The 19,219-nt window shown below is 38.7% G+C and overlaps 1 protein-coding gene across 1 annotated transcript in view; it reads left to right on the top strand.

Annotated features, from left to right (window-relative positions):
* Positions 1–6,749, top strand: part of RAB31 (RAB31, member RAS oncogene family) — a 62,250-nt gene extending 55,501 nt beyond the window's left edge. Inside the window, exon 7 of the mRNA XM_025895947.2 lies at positions 2,530–6,749. Within this exon, the coding sequence (XP_025751732.2) occupies positions 2,530–2,627 (98 nt within the window). The 3' untranslated portion in view covers positions 2,628–6,749. The remainder of the gene's footprint in view (positions 1–2,529) is intronic.
* Positions 6,750–19,219: the final 12,470 nt, after the last annotated feature.

A 19,219-nucleotide genomic window follows, 5' to 3' on the forward strand; every position in this document is an offset into this window, starting at 1 on the left:
AAACTAAAATGATTTCACTTGATGGTTTATTAATTCTGGTAATAAGAGAAATAGTAAGTGAGAGAAAACTCACCTACTGGAAAAAATATTCTCAAACTTGAAAAAAGTTTAGACTGTTTAAACTTTTATTTCCTTGCATTGAGTTCAAGGAACTGAAGGGAGTGGTGGTGGTGGTATCCAAACAGCAGAAAACATGGCTAGTTCATGACAAACAATACTTAAGTTCAAAGGCCAGAACAACTAACCAGCAAATACGTCTAGAGTTTTTTTGTCTTTATTATTTGTACTTGTTATCTGTGTGGGTTTTATTGTTTTGAGAAGTGAATTAAATCCAGGGGATTCTCAACAACATACATTGTGTCCTGGTCTGAACTGGACAAACTGCTTGCTGACCTTGAAGCCTGCAAGGTTTTTGCTCCAAAGATAAGTTTGCCTGCTTCTTGGCATACACATCGAGAGTACTGTAGAAAAGATTTGAAACTCATAAGAAATATGAAACTCTGAATGAAAAGCAAATAGAGATAACAGCATTGTTTAATGAGGAGTTGTAAGATGAAAGTTAGGCTACTTTGCATGTTAAAGCTCTCCGCTTCCAAAGTGACTGTTAGAAGAACCAAATGTTTACAGGGTGTTTGCTTAATGGCACATTATGGAAACCGTGTCTGTAGATTAATCTTTTTAGCTACATTCTGCTCTGATTTAAATTGACGGGATTTTATTTTAGCTGGGGCTGCATTGAAAGCACTTTAGAAGTAATAGGTATCTAATGCAGAAGTTCTCTCCAGGTCTCTACAACATCAGTGGTACCTACTTGGAAAGCCGATACTGTGTTCTTCATATTCTCTAGAGTTTTAAGAATTAGTGGATTCTCTGTCTCCAAACAAAGCCAACAGAACTAAATGCATGTAACAGATGGGTCTATAACCACCTATTCTGCTTTTTATTTTACTTTACAAGCATGAAGTCCAAACAGAATGTTAAGCAGAGTGTAAAGTTGATATTTTAGTGACCTGAATAGAGTTCAGCATTGTAATGTCAGTGCTTATACATGCTTCAACCCTCAAGATACCCATTTCTCAGTCTCTTGGACCAAATACTGTATCTTCAGCTTAGGAATGTGAGGAATTTCCCTTTCACATTCAGTTGTACAAAAAAGATATCTGCTTCAGAAGTCACACTTTTTTTGTATAACATACCTGTGCAGAACTGACTAAATAATAGAGGCGAAATGTTGATAGTCTTGGCCAAAGGTAATTTAAAGACAAGTGTTAGAGATGAGATTTTGCTTTGGGATTGGATTTTACCTGAATGCTTTTAACTCGCCCACCCACAACCACTCCCCCAAGTAATTTGTAGGACTTAGGCTTCAACATAGGTGCAAAACTCATTGAACATTTGGTAAGAGAGCTGTGAATAAATGAAGCAAAGGATGGGGAAATCTAAACTGTATAATCTGCCTGGGTTATGATGAACTGTTCACAGGAACTTTGTGTTCTCTGAAAGTGGCATATAACAAATGTTAAAGATTTTAACTCTTGTTATTTAACATGGGTAATAGTAAAACAAGGAGTAATTCATAGAAAGTAGATTCAGCTTCAGAGAAAAATTTTCAAGAAATCCACAAAGTGATGAGAAAGTACATTACCATGACTGTAAGATCTCAAGGTGCTGATGGAGAGATCACACAAGAGTTTAATGGAAAAGCCAGGTGCACACCAGAGACAAAGGATAGATTAGACCTGGGAGGATCTTGTTTTTCCATTTATAATTCTAATTATTAAGCCCATTAATAGGAAGGCAGTTAGACAAAAGATGCAAGCAACAGTGCTAAAAGAGCTCACGGGGATGGAGTTGGAGCAGTGCCCTGCTGCCCCAGGAGAGATGTCTAGCTCTCCTGTGATGGCTGAAATTCTTTCAAACACTTGAAATAATCACTCTGTAAGATGATTAAAAAGTCAGGAGAGTTTGCAGGGGAGGGGGTGGTGTTAAGTAATCAAAGCTGTCAATTAGAAGGACATGGGCACAATTCAAAGGAGGGAGGGATTCAATGGAAAAAACAGATTTGTTTTTCTCTCTCAAGTGTAGGCACCATGTATTTACTTACAGTGCTTTGTAAAACTCTAGTGTGCAAGGACTAAAGGCCATGCAGATTTAGGACAGGCACGATCTCGTTAAACTTGCGCCATTCACATTTGAGTGGAATTAGGAGAAAGCTGAGAGTTTTCTCTTTCTTGGTTGTAAGGTGCTCAGTAAGATAACTGGTTTTTTTTAAATACAGGGATAATATAATTCCGGTGTACTTCATGCATTCTCAATAACCATATTTCATATATGTTTTTAAATGTGAAAATGTTTTTTCATAAGCAGGATGCAAGGAAAAATATCCAAGATACACAGGAGATAGTTGTTTTCTGGTGAAGTTTCACAGATGTAATTCTTATGCAAGCTAAATTCTTCTAACTGTTACCTGCATGTGGTGTTGTTACTATATGAGGAAAATTGAACTCACTGTCTCCTCATGTGTTTCAGGTCGGCAAATTCCACCCTTAGATCCTCATGAAAACGGTAACAATGGAGCAATCAAACTTGGAAAGCAGACTTCACAGACGGGTAGGCGGTGCTGCTGACCCAACTTGATCTTTTTAGATTTACTTGAAAAACAGCACCATTTGCCTTTTTTTTCACTGAGAAAGGACTTTGTGATCTCAGTGACGTGGCTCCTTATCTTGAAAGCAGTAATTTCAATACTTCCCATGAGCAATAACGCAAGGACCAGAAGCAGAAGGCTTTACTTCAAAGGGATTTTGCAAAACCCAGTTGGAAAATCCTCTCTAATATCCTGTCAAAATTACAATGTCAGAGTACTCCCGACTCTCTGTTTAAACCAATGACTGAGGGTTTTTTTTTTAATAAAAAGATTGGTTTATATATAAAATTTAGTTTTGCTGCAAAAACTTATCTTTTACATTGCAAAGTGGACTTGGCATGTTTTTAGAGTTTTCTCTGTAATAATAGGGTGAAAAAAACCCCACCATAAAACCTGAAACCTGATTTGCTTTTTTTGTGGCTTCGCTGCCATCTTTTTAGCTGGACTCTGCTTCACTGTTTTTGTAAATCTGTAGCTTCATCTCACACTTTCAGTAAACATCAGCAAGAAATGGACTGAATTTGCTAACTGAAGGAAAAAAAATGGATCCAAAGGATGAGTGAATGCAGTTTTTACAGACTAGAGGTCAAAATCTGTGTCAGGAGGTGCTGTGTATGTGAAAGAAGGAGTTGTCATGAAGGAGGCTGCTGGACCGCAAACATTTCGAGTGTGCTCCAGAAGGAAGTGAAAATGCAGCCACTGTGCAATGACTGGAATGATTCCCTGTGCAGGGTGTAGGCTTCATTAATTACTGAAAATGTAGAAAGAACGTAAATACAGGCTTAATCTCCACTACTTACCAGGTTTTCTCCAAATCTGTGCCCCAGACCAAAGTTGTCTCTGTTCAAAGTTGCCTATTCCTTGGTTTCTAAAAGAGGATGCCACAGTGCCTAACTCCGCATGATCTCACTGCTGCGCTCCAAGAGACCTTCAAGTTCAGAGAATGATATTTCTGTACAAAAACTGCTTAAGAGAGCACAATATAATTTGGAGTTAGAGGCTGGAATCTAATAAAACAAACTTGAATGTTTGGTTACAAATGTAATTCTGTGAATTTGTGGAGTAGTCTTCTCATTTGTGGTGTGGAAGACCCACTGTGTGATATCTTTGAAGCATGATGCACTTGAAAAATGCAGTGTAGGAGAAAAATCCTACAGGTGGTTATAAACTGGTAATAATGTAAAACTGTATGCGTTTTTCACTTCCATCTTTTATGAATTTGTGTGACTGAGATGATAAAATCCAAATTTATCTTCTTCATCAATCTCATTGGAAATGGGGATTAAGGTAAGAAATGCCAGATTCAAAACCAGAGCCCAGCCTGCATTCCACAACATTAATTTGTTCTCTTATGAGGAAAATTATCGTCACTGCACATTTTGGGGGGAACTTACGAAAAGCAAACAAAAAGGAAAAACAGCTTGGCACAATAAATCATGAACAGGCAGGCTAAGAGCGTGGTTTCCGTGTTTATACATAAAAAGCAGACCTTATTGGCTGATTGTTAGATTGCTTTGATAAAATGTCACTAATTATTAGGGCTTGAAACAGAGCCAGATAAAATCAGCAGGAACATTTTGTCTCCAGAGGGCTTGGAGTACTTATAGGTGGGAAATGTCCCTCTGGATTTTATCTAAGAATCTAAACTGCATTGTTTTTCACATATAATCCATTTCTCCCATATTTTGGCCTCCTTTGAAAGCACTCATACTTGAAAATATGCCCTTGGATATTTTGGGTAAACTTTCAGTTGTCACCTGTGCTGATATATGATCCATCTCTCTGACTCATTGCAGCAACTGTTTTACTGATAATCCTGGGTTATTTAAGTGAAAATTCAGCAATCATCATTTTTGGTAGTTGGGGAGAGAGACAGGCTCCTTTAGGGAACATTTAATCCCTTCCTGGTACAAGCAAGTCTTCCAGTGGTGCCTGACTCTTTCACCTGGCTGTGGAGGGAGAGCTTAACCTGGCCTTCAGCGCTAAAGAAATATCAGACTTACCAGCGTCACAAATTCATACAATTTATGGGCTCTATGACCCAGTGCTGCAAGAGATCTGGTTCCTCCTAAGTAAAACCCAGTAAAAGGCTAGACCTTTTACCCAGGAAAACAAGGTGAGATCAAACCCATGTGTTTAAAGATGTCATAGATTTTAGTTCAACGTATAGCAGTAATGCATAACTGATTTTTTAGCTTTTGTAAATCATTGTAACATTGTTTTTTAACATGGCATCTCAAAACTTACTAAATCCTAATTGAGATGTCTGAAAGCTTTGTAAGACAATTCTGCAAGTACCTTGTATAACTTATGCTAGAACTGGCAAATGATGCTGATCTGCGTGGGATGTTGTCCTAAGTGCCAGCTCTCACAGCCCCCATTGAGCAGAATGTGAATCAGAACAGATTTATTAGTTATATGTTAAAATAGTTTAAAATTGGAAGTTTTTAACAGTGAATGTCTGGCAGATTTTTAAAATTTGAATGCTAAGTAGGCTCAAGATGTTTTTGCATTTGGTGGGTCAAATCTAAATCACCTTATTCTACTTTTAGTCAAGAAAAAGATTTAAATGAATAAGGATTCTGATTGTGTAAGTTCTTGATATTTGGTTTACTGTGAGCTTGAGCAGGGAAGTCTGAAGTCACAGGTGAAAAAATAACAGGCCACTGTGCTGCACAGAGCATCTCTCATTTTCTCTGAACAGAGGGCTCGCCTTCAACGATGATGTTGCCTCTCTACTGTTTGTCAAAGCTAAACTGCAGCTTTCACACACCTCTTGAAATGGGATTTGTTATAAAAATTGTGATTTTCAAATGTAAAATCAATGATTTCTGCTTCCTTTTGTTGCCTATGTTGCTTGGAAAGTACCACTACCCTTCATAAACAGCCAGAAGAATGGCATAGAAAAATCTCCCAATCTCAGAGTCAAAAGTTTCAGCAGCAACTGGAATTCCTCTTAGTAGTTAATGGCTGGTGAAAAGTTAAATTACTGTACAGGAGCACCTGACTCTGTAGCTGATCATCTGTAATAATAGGAATAGTAGTAATATCAATGCTGCCTTTCTAGGTTAGCCAGCTGGTGCTGGGTTTGTCCAAGATTTATTTTCTCAAGAGAGCTGGCAGCAGGACCGAGGCACAGGCTGTAGTGCCAAGGATATTTGGTGGAGCTTGTTTGCACCATGACTCGAGACTGTGACTGTCCAGTTGTGGGTGACTTGCTTTTCTAGCTTGTCGTGAACTAGTTTAAAAACAGAATTATGAAGGAACTGGTTTTCATATATGCTCCGCATATGTGTGTGTATATAAGTACGGTTTTATATTGTTGTGCTGACATGTAGTGTTTTTTCACTATGTCTGGTTCTCATATACTGCACATTGTATTCTGTAAGTACATTTTTTTTGTTAATCATCATTTCACCTTTATGGACTTAAAGTTGTGGATCAAAGGTAGCAGGAAGATAGGTACACATAGGTACAATTGTTGACTTGCCATTCTTATGCATGAAAATGGCATATTATAGAAAAAGTTTGTCTTGCAGACTGAGAAATCTAAAAAAGGCCATTATTATTCAAGAATTGGGATTCTGAAGTAATAAAGTGACATTAAAAAAAAAAAGGAAAAAACTATTTTTATTCATGGTACAGCATGTCTGTCTGAAATGCTGCAGTGTAACGTGGGTCTGTATCGATACCTAGAAAAGTTACCTGTCATCCCATGTCTTCACTAATCCTTCACGGCACATGGTAATAAGCATGACTAGATAGATTACATGTGTAAGCATTCTGACTATAATTAGACTGTCTTAATACAGTGATACATTTTACTATCCTACCCTTAATTATTTAAACCAGAGTCAGTGATAAATTGTCAGTTTAAAATCATCTGCTAAGTATCCTTCCTCTGTTTTGTTTATATAAGGGCTTTGACTGGGCTGGACCCACTCGCTTCATGTATGGGATGCTGCAATCTGTTAATACTTTACCTTTTGTTTTACGTATTAATTGTATCATACCTAATAATATTTTTTGCCCTAAAATGTAGTTTTGGTGTTTTATTTAACCTACAATGATTAACGATAATAAATGTTCTAAATGCCTCTGATTTGGGGATGTCTCTGGTTTCAATAAAGCAAAACAAAATTGCTCTCATTTTGCACATCATTTGCTCTTGAAAAAGGTCTCTGTGCAGTCTGTGGATTACTTGCCTGGGATTTAAATGCTGCTTGAAATGTGTATGGCTGGCCTTTTGGCAGAAACTGAATGCATTTCTGGAGGATTCTGCAGTGCAGGTGAACTTCCAAAAACCAGAAAAAGATGATCTGAAAATCCCTTTGATAAGTTATTTGATTTATCCATTAGAAGAGAGGGACCCGAGTGGCCAGTATCTGCTTAGAAATTTAGAATAGTAGCTGTCAGTAGAAAGTGAGCTTCCAGTTACCACTTGCTTTGAATAGCAGCAATGACTGGGATGTCTCATAAGACACTTTCTCTTTTGTATGTTTTTGTGATATATTTATTTTTCCCCCTACTTTGTGTCCCTCAAACTTATACTTAGGAGATAAGGATTAACACTCTCTTAGGAAGTATGCAATGTTTAATAGGCCTTAGTGCTATTGTTTCAAGAGGTGTTTAACCTCACCAGAAGTTTTTTGCACTGTTTGTCTCACACTTTCAAAGTTGTTACCACAACTATGAGGACTATGAATAAAGGGTTGGGTTGTTTGGGTTTTTTTAAGGAAAAACTGTTTTGGACTAGCACTATTCTAACAACTATGACAAATTCAACACACACCAGTACACAAGAGGCACAATAACTCAAATAACAGCACAGAACACCATTTTTATATGCAAGGAGGAACCAGTATTTCAAAGAGTTTTCGTATGTTGAGTTCAGTAGCTGCTGGATAGATACCCAGCAGGATCTGTTCCCTGCCTTAAAGCAGTTATAATTATCTTGAAAAAATCATGCATCTTTCCCCCAGCTATGAATAAATAAGAATGAACCCAGGTACACAACTGTAAACTAAAAGGTGAGGTACTTAATTCAAGGAAAGTCTTAGCCCCTTAACTATTACCAGTGTGCTGGAAAATCAGAAGTGATTGCTGTTTTGCCTTTACATATGTAAAGAGAGTTGTGCCCCTTGATGGATCAGTCCTTGTGTTATCAGTGGATGTTTTACATAGCTTAGAAGCATGTTCTTGTGGTGCTTTACGTTAGTTTGGAGTTGAATTTAGCAATTAGAGGGCAGCGGTACAATTGGCTGGAAAATAAATGTCTTCTACTTTCCTTTTGAACATTGAAGGTCATGTCTAGAGGTACTTCAGGAAAAGTATTTGACATTTCAGCCTTCAAAATCTTCATGACTCCAGCTTCAGTCCTTCTGCAAAGAGCATCATAGGACACCCTGCTGTGATCTCCTGAGCACTGTGCTGAAATCAGGACAGAGAGGCTGATGAAATAGCCTGTGTAGCTATTTCATACCTCCACCCCCTCACCTCATCTGCAAAAGTGTTTAGGCTACTACTGAGTTTGTGAAATGCCTCCCTTCCCTGAAAGGAAACCAGTAAACTGCCGGATTATTACTTTTTTATCCCCCCTCGATGTTGTTTTACACAAGGCTACAGAGTAATTTTCTTTAAAAGTGTTAAAACGCTCATGGGAGGATAGACTAGCTAAAGGCATTTGTACAAATGCCCCTGTTAATTGGTGCAGGTTACTCCCTAAAGTCTCAACATCAATGGTAGGATGCTGTCATTGTGTAATGGGGTTCTTCACCATCAATAATGTCTTCTTTTGATCTTCTATTTTTAAAACAGCTGGACCAGGGATAAAGTAATCGTTTGATATGAATGCTCTCTCACTGTCCAGAAGTAAGACTTTCCACTAAAAAGTCTGAAATCAATGGTTGACCACATTTAACAGATTAAGATGAGACAAAATACATACTAGCATAAAGCGGCATAATACAGCTTTTTTGTGTATGAAATACCTATCTCAGATGGGTTTCTTCTATTTTGATTAAGTCCTAATTGCCAAATGCCTGTATTTCTGATACTACCAAGTGGATCTTGATGCAGATTAGTTTGCATTACCTCTACCACTGCTGTGTGTTTTGCAGGAATATGAGGACAGACTCATGATACTAGCAGTCATAATCATTGCATTTTCAAGAGATAGGTATAGAAGTGTTACCAGAATTGTTTTGTAACATAGATGTTGTGAAAACTTGAGGACAGCACACTGACAGAACTTGGTGTAAGAGACCTGTACAAACTTGCATTTTACGTCACAGCAATTAACAAGTTTTTAATCAGATGTCATTATTCAGTGCAGGGAAGAGAATTTTGAGTCTTCTGATTAGGTATTAAACATTTAGCAGCTCAGGAGTGATTTCTCTTTTCTGGCTGTTAGATTATTCCAGCACAAAATCATTTTTATCCCTGAGACTCCCTGAAGAACGAAACAAAAAAGAAAGCTTTCTTTGAAAAGTACTGACCTTGTTTTCTCAAAACCTCCTTGAGAACCCGAGCTTTCTCTTCCCATCACCTGTCAAAAGTTCTTTGAGACACACCTTATTTATGATGCATTCAACTTTTCTATTTGCTACACTTTGGGAATTTTAGAAAACAAAAGTGCCTTTCCACTAAAGTCCATTTAATTCACATTTATTTTACCTAGTCAGTGCCACTCTGCTCCCTCCGCAACAGTAAAATACATGTTTAAATAAGAAGATAAATACTTAACAACTAAATCCCTGTTCCCACACAGTATGTAGAGTACTCCGGGGAGATGATCTGTTACAGACTAAAACAGAAATGATCCTTATGCTTCTGATTACATATTGACAAGTACCGATCAATAAGGAAGTCAGCTTACATGTCTGAGAGATGCCCTTGAGGAAAATGAACATCACATTCCTTCCTCCTGGTCAATATAACATGACTTGAGGGGCAAGTGATAGCATTGTTGTTACTGACTAAAAATAAATAAAAAATGAGTAAGAAGATGGTAACATTTTCTCTTCACTTGTTTAATAGGGTTGAAATGTAGGTTAAGCACCTTATAAAAGTAATTCCTGCTGCTTCTTGTCTTCAAAGACTCAAGTTGCTTTGCTGGCAAGTATATGTTTGGAGTTTTCACAGCAGTTTAATAAGAAACAGCAATGGATAGAATCTGGATAAAACAGTGCATTTCAAAATCACTTTCCTATATTCTAGCTCAGCAAAAAATCAAGTCATCGCCAAACCTGCAATCACTACCAATATCCAAGGTCTTGTCTGTGTTCATCACTTATCACATGGGACAATTTTGCATGGTGGATATTTACCAAAAAAAGCATAAAATGTGTAGAAGAAATCTAATAAAAGCCCTTAGAAAGAAGGACCTTCAAAATAAAGATTTACCTTTACTGTGCTATTTCTTGAGAAAGTCAGGAACACAAATGAGAATGAAATAGCGCTTCTGGCACCATTTCTTTTAGAGATACTGTTTGTACTTTGAGTTTTACCACATTCTGTAGGTCATTCCTGATTCTCAAGGAAAATTTGCTTTCAAGGTGGCAACCTGAACAGCCTGCTGGCACCTAACCAGCTCTCCTCCCACGCCACAGCCTTTGAGTGGTTCTCCTCATAATCTCAGTAAGGAGGGACAGAAGTCTTACTAGCAGCTGACATGTCTAATGGAGGTGACTCAGTTTCTTGCCAGTTTAGAATACTAAGGAGGTTCTTGAGATATGCTGGAAATATGAACTCGCAATGACCTAGGAAAGGGCTTTCAACAGATAGAGTTGTTTCCTTGTAACAGGGATATCAGAAAAGGAAACTTCTTTTTTTAATATAAGTTTTTCACCACAGTTTTTGTTTGTTTGGGGTTGTTTTTATGCTTTTAGGAGATTAAATTTCTGGAGAGGAAATAGGTTTCTTGGAATGAAAACAAAGCTGGAATGTTTATTATTAAATTCTGAAGAGGGAAGATAATATTTAGAACTGAAAAGAAAGGACAAACGACGTGATGATGATGGTGGGTCACAACCCCATTGAGGTGATAAGAAACAAAAGCTATGTCTGAAACACAAAATCTGGGTTTGGGGTACAAAGGATATCACATTATAAATGGTCAGACTGCATATACACGCATTTCATGGCACAGCCACGTTAACACCACTGTTACTTGAAAACCCTAGCTAATAACTGAGCGTAAACAAACACGAGATTAAGTACATCAGGTGCCTATGCTCCACCTATTAAAATGATACCATATCTTTACCTATGGGTATGTCTGAATTTACAAAGTACAAAGTCCACTGAGTAAAAGATGATACCCTTTCACATAGTCCATGACACACTGGTTGAGTTGGAACCCTGGGCAAAGGGCTTTGGCTAATATATTCCAGTGCATTTACACAGCCACCCTGCCTACATGGCTTAGCTTTTCATGAAGCTTGATGCTGCCTGAATGATGTCTTGGAGTGATGGGTGGTTTTGCACAAAATGGGCAAATTGCTCCAGAGAAGACTAAAGAAGAAAGGATGAGGTGCCGATAAATGCATCCAAGTAGGTTTGCATTGACTGATTTAACCGCAGCATGTAGTATATACTTAGGTACTTGCTGCTGGCAGTATAACACAACATCCATCACTGAAAGTTAAAATGGAGGGATTTTTATTTTATTTCTCCCAGGAGGAAATTGATGCCTTAGAAAATCCACAAGGCTGGAGTCATCAAGTCATCACTGTCAGCGGACACGTCTTTCAGACACTTCGCCTTATCTCACTGTGAATCACACGGCAGTCAAAGGTGCATACCATGGCAAAAAATTGCACCCTTCCTTTTTAAACTTTGATAGACATAGTTTAAAAAATTGCAGGGCCTGAAGCAACTACTAGATTAGAAGGAGAGCCGCCATCTGAGAAGCCTGTTTCGCGTCACATCAGTGACAGCGAGGTGAGGATGTCTGGGAGCTACAGGTTTCAAAGCTCTAGGAAAGTGGTTACTTAGCTATTTGGCAAAATTACTCAGCCCATGTCTCTGGTAGTGCAGAAGTAATTGAGGTTGCCTTCTGACAGGTCTGCTTTTGAAGAAAGCTAGCTTTCCTGGTGAAATGGTGCCAGGATTCCCATGAGAAGTCCCTGTTCCCCAAGATGTTCAAGAAAAGACACGGTCTCTGCCATTTTCAACCACCTTCAGAAATTCTCCTTCCATTTAGTGGGAGATCCAAGCCATAAAAAAATCCTGAATGTTAGATAATTCTAATGTATATTTCAAGCCAGGCAGACACAGGTAAGAAATCAGAGTTCAGAAATTTCTGGTATCTTCAGATCATTCCGGAAATGTAAGGAGGCTGTGTTTCAAGCTAGGACATTTGATTTTATGCACAACCATGGCAAAAAAAAGTGTGATGAGGGTGATGAGGTGATGGAAAAAAATCTCTATCAAATTTTGTACTCATTGCAATTTTAAATATATAACCATTACTATAATGTCATAGTTGTTGTTTGCCTACATCTTTTATACTCAGAGCTGGTCCATAGAGGGGCAGATTTTGACTGATGATGACAGAGTGTAAATCGTCATACTTCTCCCACCCAGGTAAATGCCTCCAGTTTATATATCCATTCTCTCTGGAGAGAGGTCAGAGAGGATGGATCCTTCTATGCCATCCTTCTATGAGGCCACTGAATAAGGAAAATTTAGAGTCAGGCCTTTGAGATCTTGAGGTTGAATAACCTCACTGTCAGGCCTCCATGGCAACCCCCATTACCTCCATCAGAACAGGCCTCTGTATTGCCTCATGGCTTCAGGAGTGGTTTTGTGCATTTCTAAGTTTTCCTGTAAGGCAACTGCAAATATTTCATTTCCTTATGGTGTCATCTGGTATCTGCAGAGGACACAATCAAGGGAAGTGTTATATGTTATTACCTACTCAACTCACACGAGAGCAACAAGGACAGAAAAAACTGAAGGTGCGCAAAAGTCTGTTTAAGCTCATCTTGGGCAAACTCAGCTGTTCTAGTTTCCAGGAAAGGATTCAGATAATTGATAGACATTGCTATGGTCATCTCATCAACTGAATTACTTCTCCTTGCATTTAAGAGTTAACCCATCTATGATATTGAGGCTGAAATAGTCAGAAGTCAGGTCAGTCATAATGCAGTCAGAAGTCATCTGATCCTGTGAGTTGTTACTGAAATTTGTTAAAATTGAGTCAGTGGCCTAAATTAATAATTCAAAAACATCTATCCACTTCACTCTCTAAGAGACAAATGTAAGACTGAAACCTTCATTTTTCTTTTCAATAAATGGGAAAAATAGTGAAGAAATATCACACATGATGTTACTGCAATACACAAACTTTACCAAATACATGACATGTTTTGAGGAAGAGCCAATTCTCAGATTTAAAATGTGACTTAGTAAAAATGTAATGATGCAGGTCCTTGCTTTGCTGTCCATCAAAGCTATCCAGATAAAGCCTCCTAAGATTTGCTGAAGTTTACATATCAGGCTTGGAAACAAAACTCAGAATGTGAAAACTGCCTAAAGAGTAATCTTTTTAGCTTAGTCGTCTCTAAGATTGAACATCCAATACTTTAACTTGGTTAAAAATTTTGTTACTGATGCATAGGCCAAAATCCAGGTCAGGTGTTTCTGTTACAATTGTATTGTCTCTAAATAGCTAACAAGAACAAAATGCAACAGTTTCTTTTTTGACTTTGATATGAATTCATGTAGGTACTAGTTTCTGGATAATAAAGCACAGTTTTTCCTAAGCTACTTTGAAAAGATGGATTTTTTCTGTTATAATAATGAAGTGATATGAGATTTTTTCCCCTTCACTGTATGTGTGAGAGTGTTCATCAGTGAAAACAAAACACATTTAAGTCTTCAGGCTCTAATGCTCCCAAGAGTATGACAAAAAATTGGTGGAAATACTGTTGGATTCATTCATCTTCATTCTGAAATAATATTGGGAGATTTCAAATGACTGGTAAAAAGTGAATGTGGCACGCTGCAAAGAATAAATGCAATGGGTTTGTATAATTACAAGCATTCCATAGACCCTTGGCAAAATACTAATAAAGACAGATTATAAATACAGAAATAAATAGAAATTAATTCATAGGTAGTAGCTTATGTAATGTTAATAAATTTTTTTTTGGTGGCAAATAGATGCATTCAAGCGACAAGATGAAACTAAAATGCAGTTGCTTAGGATAGATGTATTGACTTAATACATCTGGATTACTTTAAGTCGTTTGATGTAGCCCTGCATGACAATCTGGTAAAGAAACACAGTACTATACAAAATCAATTTACCTATATCAAATGCTCTGGGAACCAATTAGCAGCTACATCAGCATGTTTCTACTCTCCTCTATTGGGTTATTTAACAGCTTCAAAGGAGCTAATGCAGCTCAATGTCTTTATCAGTGATCTGGAAGAAAACATAAACTCTGCTGGTAACTTTGCAAATTACACCAAAATTGCTGGAAAGGAAAGAATGAAGAGAAAAAATTACATAAAGGTATTGAAGTTGGTGCTTCAGATCTTAAGCACTAAACCAGTATTTAAAAATAGGATGACTTTCAATGTGGAAGATATACTAGCTGCTGTCTTCAGAGGTGGGATCCTCTGAAGCCTCTGGTGCCTCCATTCTTCCAGAGAGGAAGAGTGATGAATGAATAGAAACTACTCTCTGAACCATTATAGATTCCCATTTTCCTAATTTCTATTATTTGCATTACTCAGGGAAGGAAAAAATGCAAAGAATGAAGACACAAGAAAAAAATCACATTCCAGATTGGCAGTGCCTAACTTTGTTTTTCTATTAGATTGCTATTAATTTCTATTAAATTTCTTTTTCTTATACTAGGGAAAAAGGAGGGAAAAACCCAGCTGTCTCCTTTGAAGATGAAAGTAGGAGAAGTTTGCTGGCATGCCAGCTAGCCAGCAGGAAGACAGAGGCAGGAACAATGTGAATTAGGAGAGAGGGAAAGGGAAAAAAACACCAGCAAAAGAGGACAGAATTAGTTTGGGGATGATGGAGTGGGAGGTGAAGGGTCTCTCTCACACTGTAGTGTGTTTCCCTCTGAAAAGCAGAAATGAAGCCAGGAAACTTGTGGAATTAAAATACAGACTGTACAGTTAAAGTCTGTATTGAAAGGCATACTCACAAAATATTTACAAGCATTTAACTTTATGAATTTAACAGAGAAAGTTCCATTCATGTTTTTATCTGCAACAGGCATGTAGGCACAGGATCAAAGTAGTGGGTGAGTGACTATACTTCCTTAACCTTCCTTGTCAGTGCTTGGTGTTTGGAGGGGGAAAGTGGTGAATATTCATGGTTGTAGGTGGAAAACCCTGCACATGGCTGCAGTGCCCATAGTGTAGGTAGGAACTTCTGAAGGGCAGAAGGGACTGGCTTGCCCACAGGGAAGGGGAGCATCAGGAAAGCATGATAGATCGCTGGCTGGTGGGTGCACATGGGTTGGGAGTGGAAACGTCCCATGTGGGGTAATCCAGGTGAGAGCATCTTTTGCTACATGGGGCTTTATGCAGACCTTTTGACCCCTTGCAACTTCAAAAATGCTGTCACTTATTCCTGCTTTGCCTCTGCAAAGTGTTCATACCTGTTTTAAGGTGACCCCCAAAGTGTGAAAGACACAGCCCTGTTTTTGTGTAGTGTATCAATTGCATATTGCAATCTAACAGGTCCTCATGGGTATCATTTGCACAATGAAGCTATGAATAATTCAGTATTTGGCATTCAAAGATTCCATCCCTAATAAGATGCAGACTTTTTTTCCTTTTTTTTTTTCTTCCCCAAATGCAAAGTAAATATTTCATAGACGATCTCTCAGGTACAGTGTTCAAGCTTCTGTGCAGACACAGAAACCAGAGTGGGGAGCTGATTCTAGAAACCTTGTGTCTTTATTCCTAGAGATAATGAATTAATCAAAAGCAAAGATTTTTCATGTGTGTATTAGTCCCACATTAGTAACCTTAGCTTCCTGCATTTGCTAAAGAAGCATTTTAAGTACTTGTCTGTTTCCTGCCACAAGACAAGAGAAACAAAGAAAGAATTTCCAGGAGATGCACACAATTAACGAGAGGAGAGCGGCTATGGATGCCCACAGGAGCTGTGATCTTGCAAACCTGCAAACTCCTAACTTTATGTAGAACTTTATGTATCCAGTATTCCTCTTGGTTGCATAAACATGTGCAATTGCAGAGGCAGACCTTTAGCTGGCACAAGTGCTTGTGAGTTAATTGATCATTCAGAGTGAAGAAAAATCTTTATGTTGTTTGGTAACAGACTATGGGAGAATGATATTTCCTCATCGGTCACTATGCAAATGATTGAATCCACTGACAGTTTCAATGTCTTCCCTTCTTTTCCTTTGCTCATTTTCAGGCTCTCAGCTAATTTGATCTTTCCGCAGAGACAAACATTTCATTCTTGTGTTCATGATACCTATTTATTTTTAAAGTGTTGTTAGCATAGTTTTAGCTGTCTCCTTCTGTCTGGCCTTGCTTAATTGATGTAAAAAATAGCTGTATAAAATGTTCTTCCTTGAGAAAACTTGCTAATTCTCCCCCAGAGATCTTCTCCTTGTGTCTGTGTTCAGTCAATTCTACTCAATTTTGTAAAAAAATCTAGCACTGCTCCTTCAGTTTGTTTACTTTCTTTTGTAACCATTGCCAACTAATGCGCCCTGGGAAAAGGAGTTGAATTCTTCTCATTTGCAAATACCATTACCAAAATTGTGGACCAAATTCCATGCGCAGCTTCAAATTACACACTCAATTAGGGCCTGTTCCAATGCTTATTAAAGTCACTGGAAAAATTCCTCCTGATTTCAATGGGCTGTAACTCAGACATTGAGGAACGGATATTTCCACTGCAGATGAGGAGTTTAATCTTTGAACATGCTGGAATTCACGCAATGATAGACTCACAGGGCTGGAAAGGACTTCAGAGGTCACATCTCAAGGCAGGATCAGCTAAATTTATATCTCCCAACAGATGTCTAACCTGTTTTTAAAGGTCAGAGACAGCAACTCCATGGATTGTGCTCCCAGGCAATGTTTTTCTATAATTATCCTTACTCTTAAAAAGTTCTTCTGTTCAAATTACCGAGGTATTACTCTGCTCTCCATTGCTGGCAAAATCCTGGCAAGAATACTTTTGAACAGATCAATACCTGCTATAGCAGAAGGAATTCTACCTGAAAGCCAGTGTGGTTTCAGAGCCAACAGGAGTACCACAGACATGGTATTTGTCCTCAGACAACTGCAAGAGAAGTGTAGGGAACAGAACAAAGGTCGCTATGTAACCTTTGTTGACCTCACCAAGGCTTTCGATACTGTGAGCAGAAAAGGTCTATGGCAGATTTTGGAACGTTTAGGATGTCTCCCTAAGTTCCTTAAAATGATCATCTCACTTCATGAGGATCAGCACGGCCAAGTCAGATTTGGCGACGCACTTTCTGAGCCCTTTCTAATAAAGAATGGTGTGAAACAAGGCTGCATTCTTGCACCAACCCTATTCACAATCTTTTTCAGCATGATGCTCCAAAGGGCCACGGCAGATCTCAATGATCAGGACGGAATCTACATTCGATACCATACTGATGGAAGCCTTTTCAACCTAAGGCGACTGAAGGCCCACACTAAGACCTTAAACCATCTTGTCCAGGAGCTGCTTTATGCTGACAACGATGCCCTCGTTGCCCACACAGAAGCAGCTCTGCAGCGTTTAACATCCTGCTTTGCAGATGCTGCTGAGCTCTTTGGGCTGGAAGTCAGCTTAAAGAAGACAGAAGTTCTCTATCAACCTGCACCTCAGGAAGTCCCCCATCATCCCCACATCACCATTGGCCAATCAGAGCTCAAATCAGTCCAACAGTTTAATTACCTAGGTAGCCTCATCTCCTCAGATGGCAAGATTGACGGAGAGATAGACAACAGGTTAGCAAAGGCATATAGTGCTTTTGGAAAACTCCATAAAAGAGTATGGAGATAGACAACAGGTTAGCAAAGGCATATAGTGCTTTCAGAAAACTCCATAGAAGAGTTCAGCGAAATAAACACTTGAAGAAAAGTACAAAGATCAGTGTTTACAGAGTCACTGTGCTGTCCACTCTTTTATATGGATCCGAATCATGGGTCATCTACTGCCACCACCTCCAACTCCTAGAATGTTTCCATCAACGCTGTCTCTGTACAATCCTAAACATCCGCTGGTCAGATTATGTGACCAATACATCTGTTCTAAAACAGGCAGCACTTATGAGTATTGATGCCATGTTGCTGAGAACACAGCTGCATTGGGCAGGACACGTCTCCAGGATGAAGGACCACCGCCTCCCTAAGATCTTGCTTTATGGTGAACTTACCACCAGCTGCCGCAAGAGAGGAGCCCTGAAGAGAAGATACAAGGACTCCCTGAAACAACATCTCAACCTTGGTCATATTGATCACCATAACTGGTCTACTCTGGCCTCCAATCAGGAGGTCTGGAGACACACCATCTATAACGCAGCTGCTTCCTTTGAGAACACACGCAGGATCACTTTTGAGGAGAAAAGACAATGCAGAAAGAATCGTGTCCTGCAGAATATACCACCTAAGGAGTCTTTCTGCTGTGCCTTTTGCAACCGGACTTGTCTATCTTGTATTGGCCTTTTTAGCCACCAGTGTGCTTGTAGCAAATGTGGGTAGAGCCCTTCCCAAATCTTCGTTCGCGAAGCCCAGCCATGATGTAAAAAGTTCTTCATATCTGCTCTAAATCAGTTCTTGCTCTAATCTGCAACCATTACTTCCTTTTTTTATTCAAAGTAAATAAGAGAGAATACTATTTTCTTTCTCTTTGCAATAGCTTTTAATGTATTTGAAGACTATTACTGAACACGTGAGACAATCTTGTCTTCCTTAGGCTAAACAGCCTTGGTATGTCAATATGTTCTTATGTTTCAATCTGTCTGTTTTCTGGATTTTAGTCATTACAGGTCCTTTCTTCTAGACCCACTTCACTTATTCCACACCTTTCCTGAGAGATAGTGCCCAAAACCAAACAAATCACTTCAGCACAGGTCTTATCAGTGCTTAGTAGAGGAAGAACAGTTCACATGTCAGGCACAGACTCAACAGAGTGCTTGTCTTTCACACATTGATATGACACTATTTGCTCCCACTTATCTTGTGACCCATAAGAACTGAACCCAGGCATAATTTGAAAATATAATTTGAGGGTTTTCTGGGAGTGCTGGGGAGATGCTGAGAGCAGAATTAGCAATGCAGAGCTGCTACATGTATTAACAGAGCAAATGAAAGGGGGAGTTTGAATCCCAGTTGCTGGATGAGTTCTTCAAGCTGAGATTGAGAAAGACCATGACGTTGTCAGTTTGAGAAAGAGATGTGATGATCACAGGGCACCATCATGCTGGTTCTGCAGAATTACTGTTCAGGGTAAGGCTTATTTAAGTCTTTAAGAATCTTTAAAGAGTCATTAAGGAGTCCTTAAGACTCCTCTTCTGGAGGCAAGTTTCAACTACCTACTTATGTTTG

The sequence above is a fragment of the Manacus vitellinus genome, unplaced genomic scaffold (assembly GCF_001715985.3).
Source record: "Manacus vitellinus isolate BGI_N305 unplaced genomic scaffold, ASM171598v3 scaffold_1_pilon, whole genome shotgun sequence".
NCBI classification, from domain to species: Eukaryota; Metazoa; Chordata; class Aves; order Passeriformes; family Pipridae; genus Manacus; species Manacus vitellinus.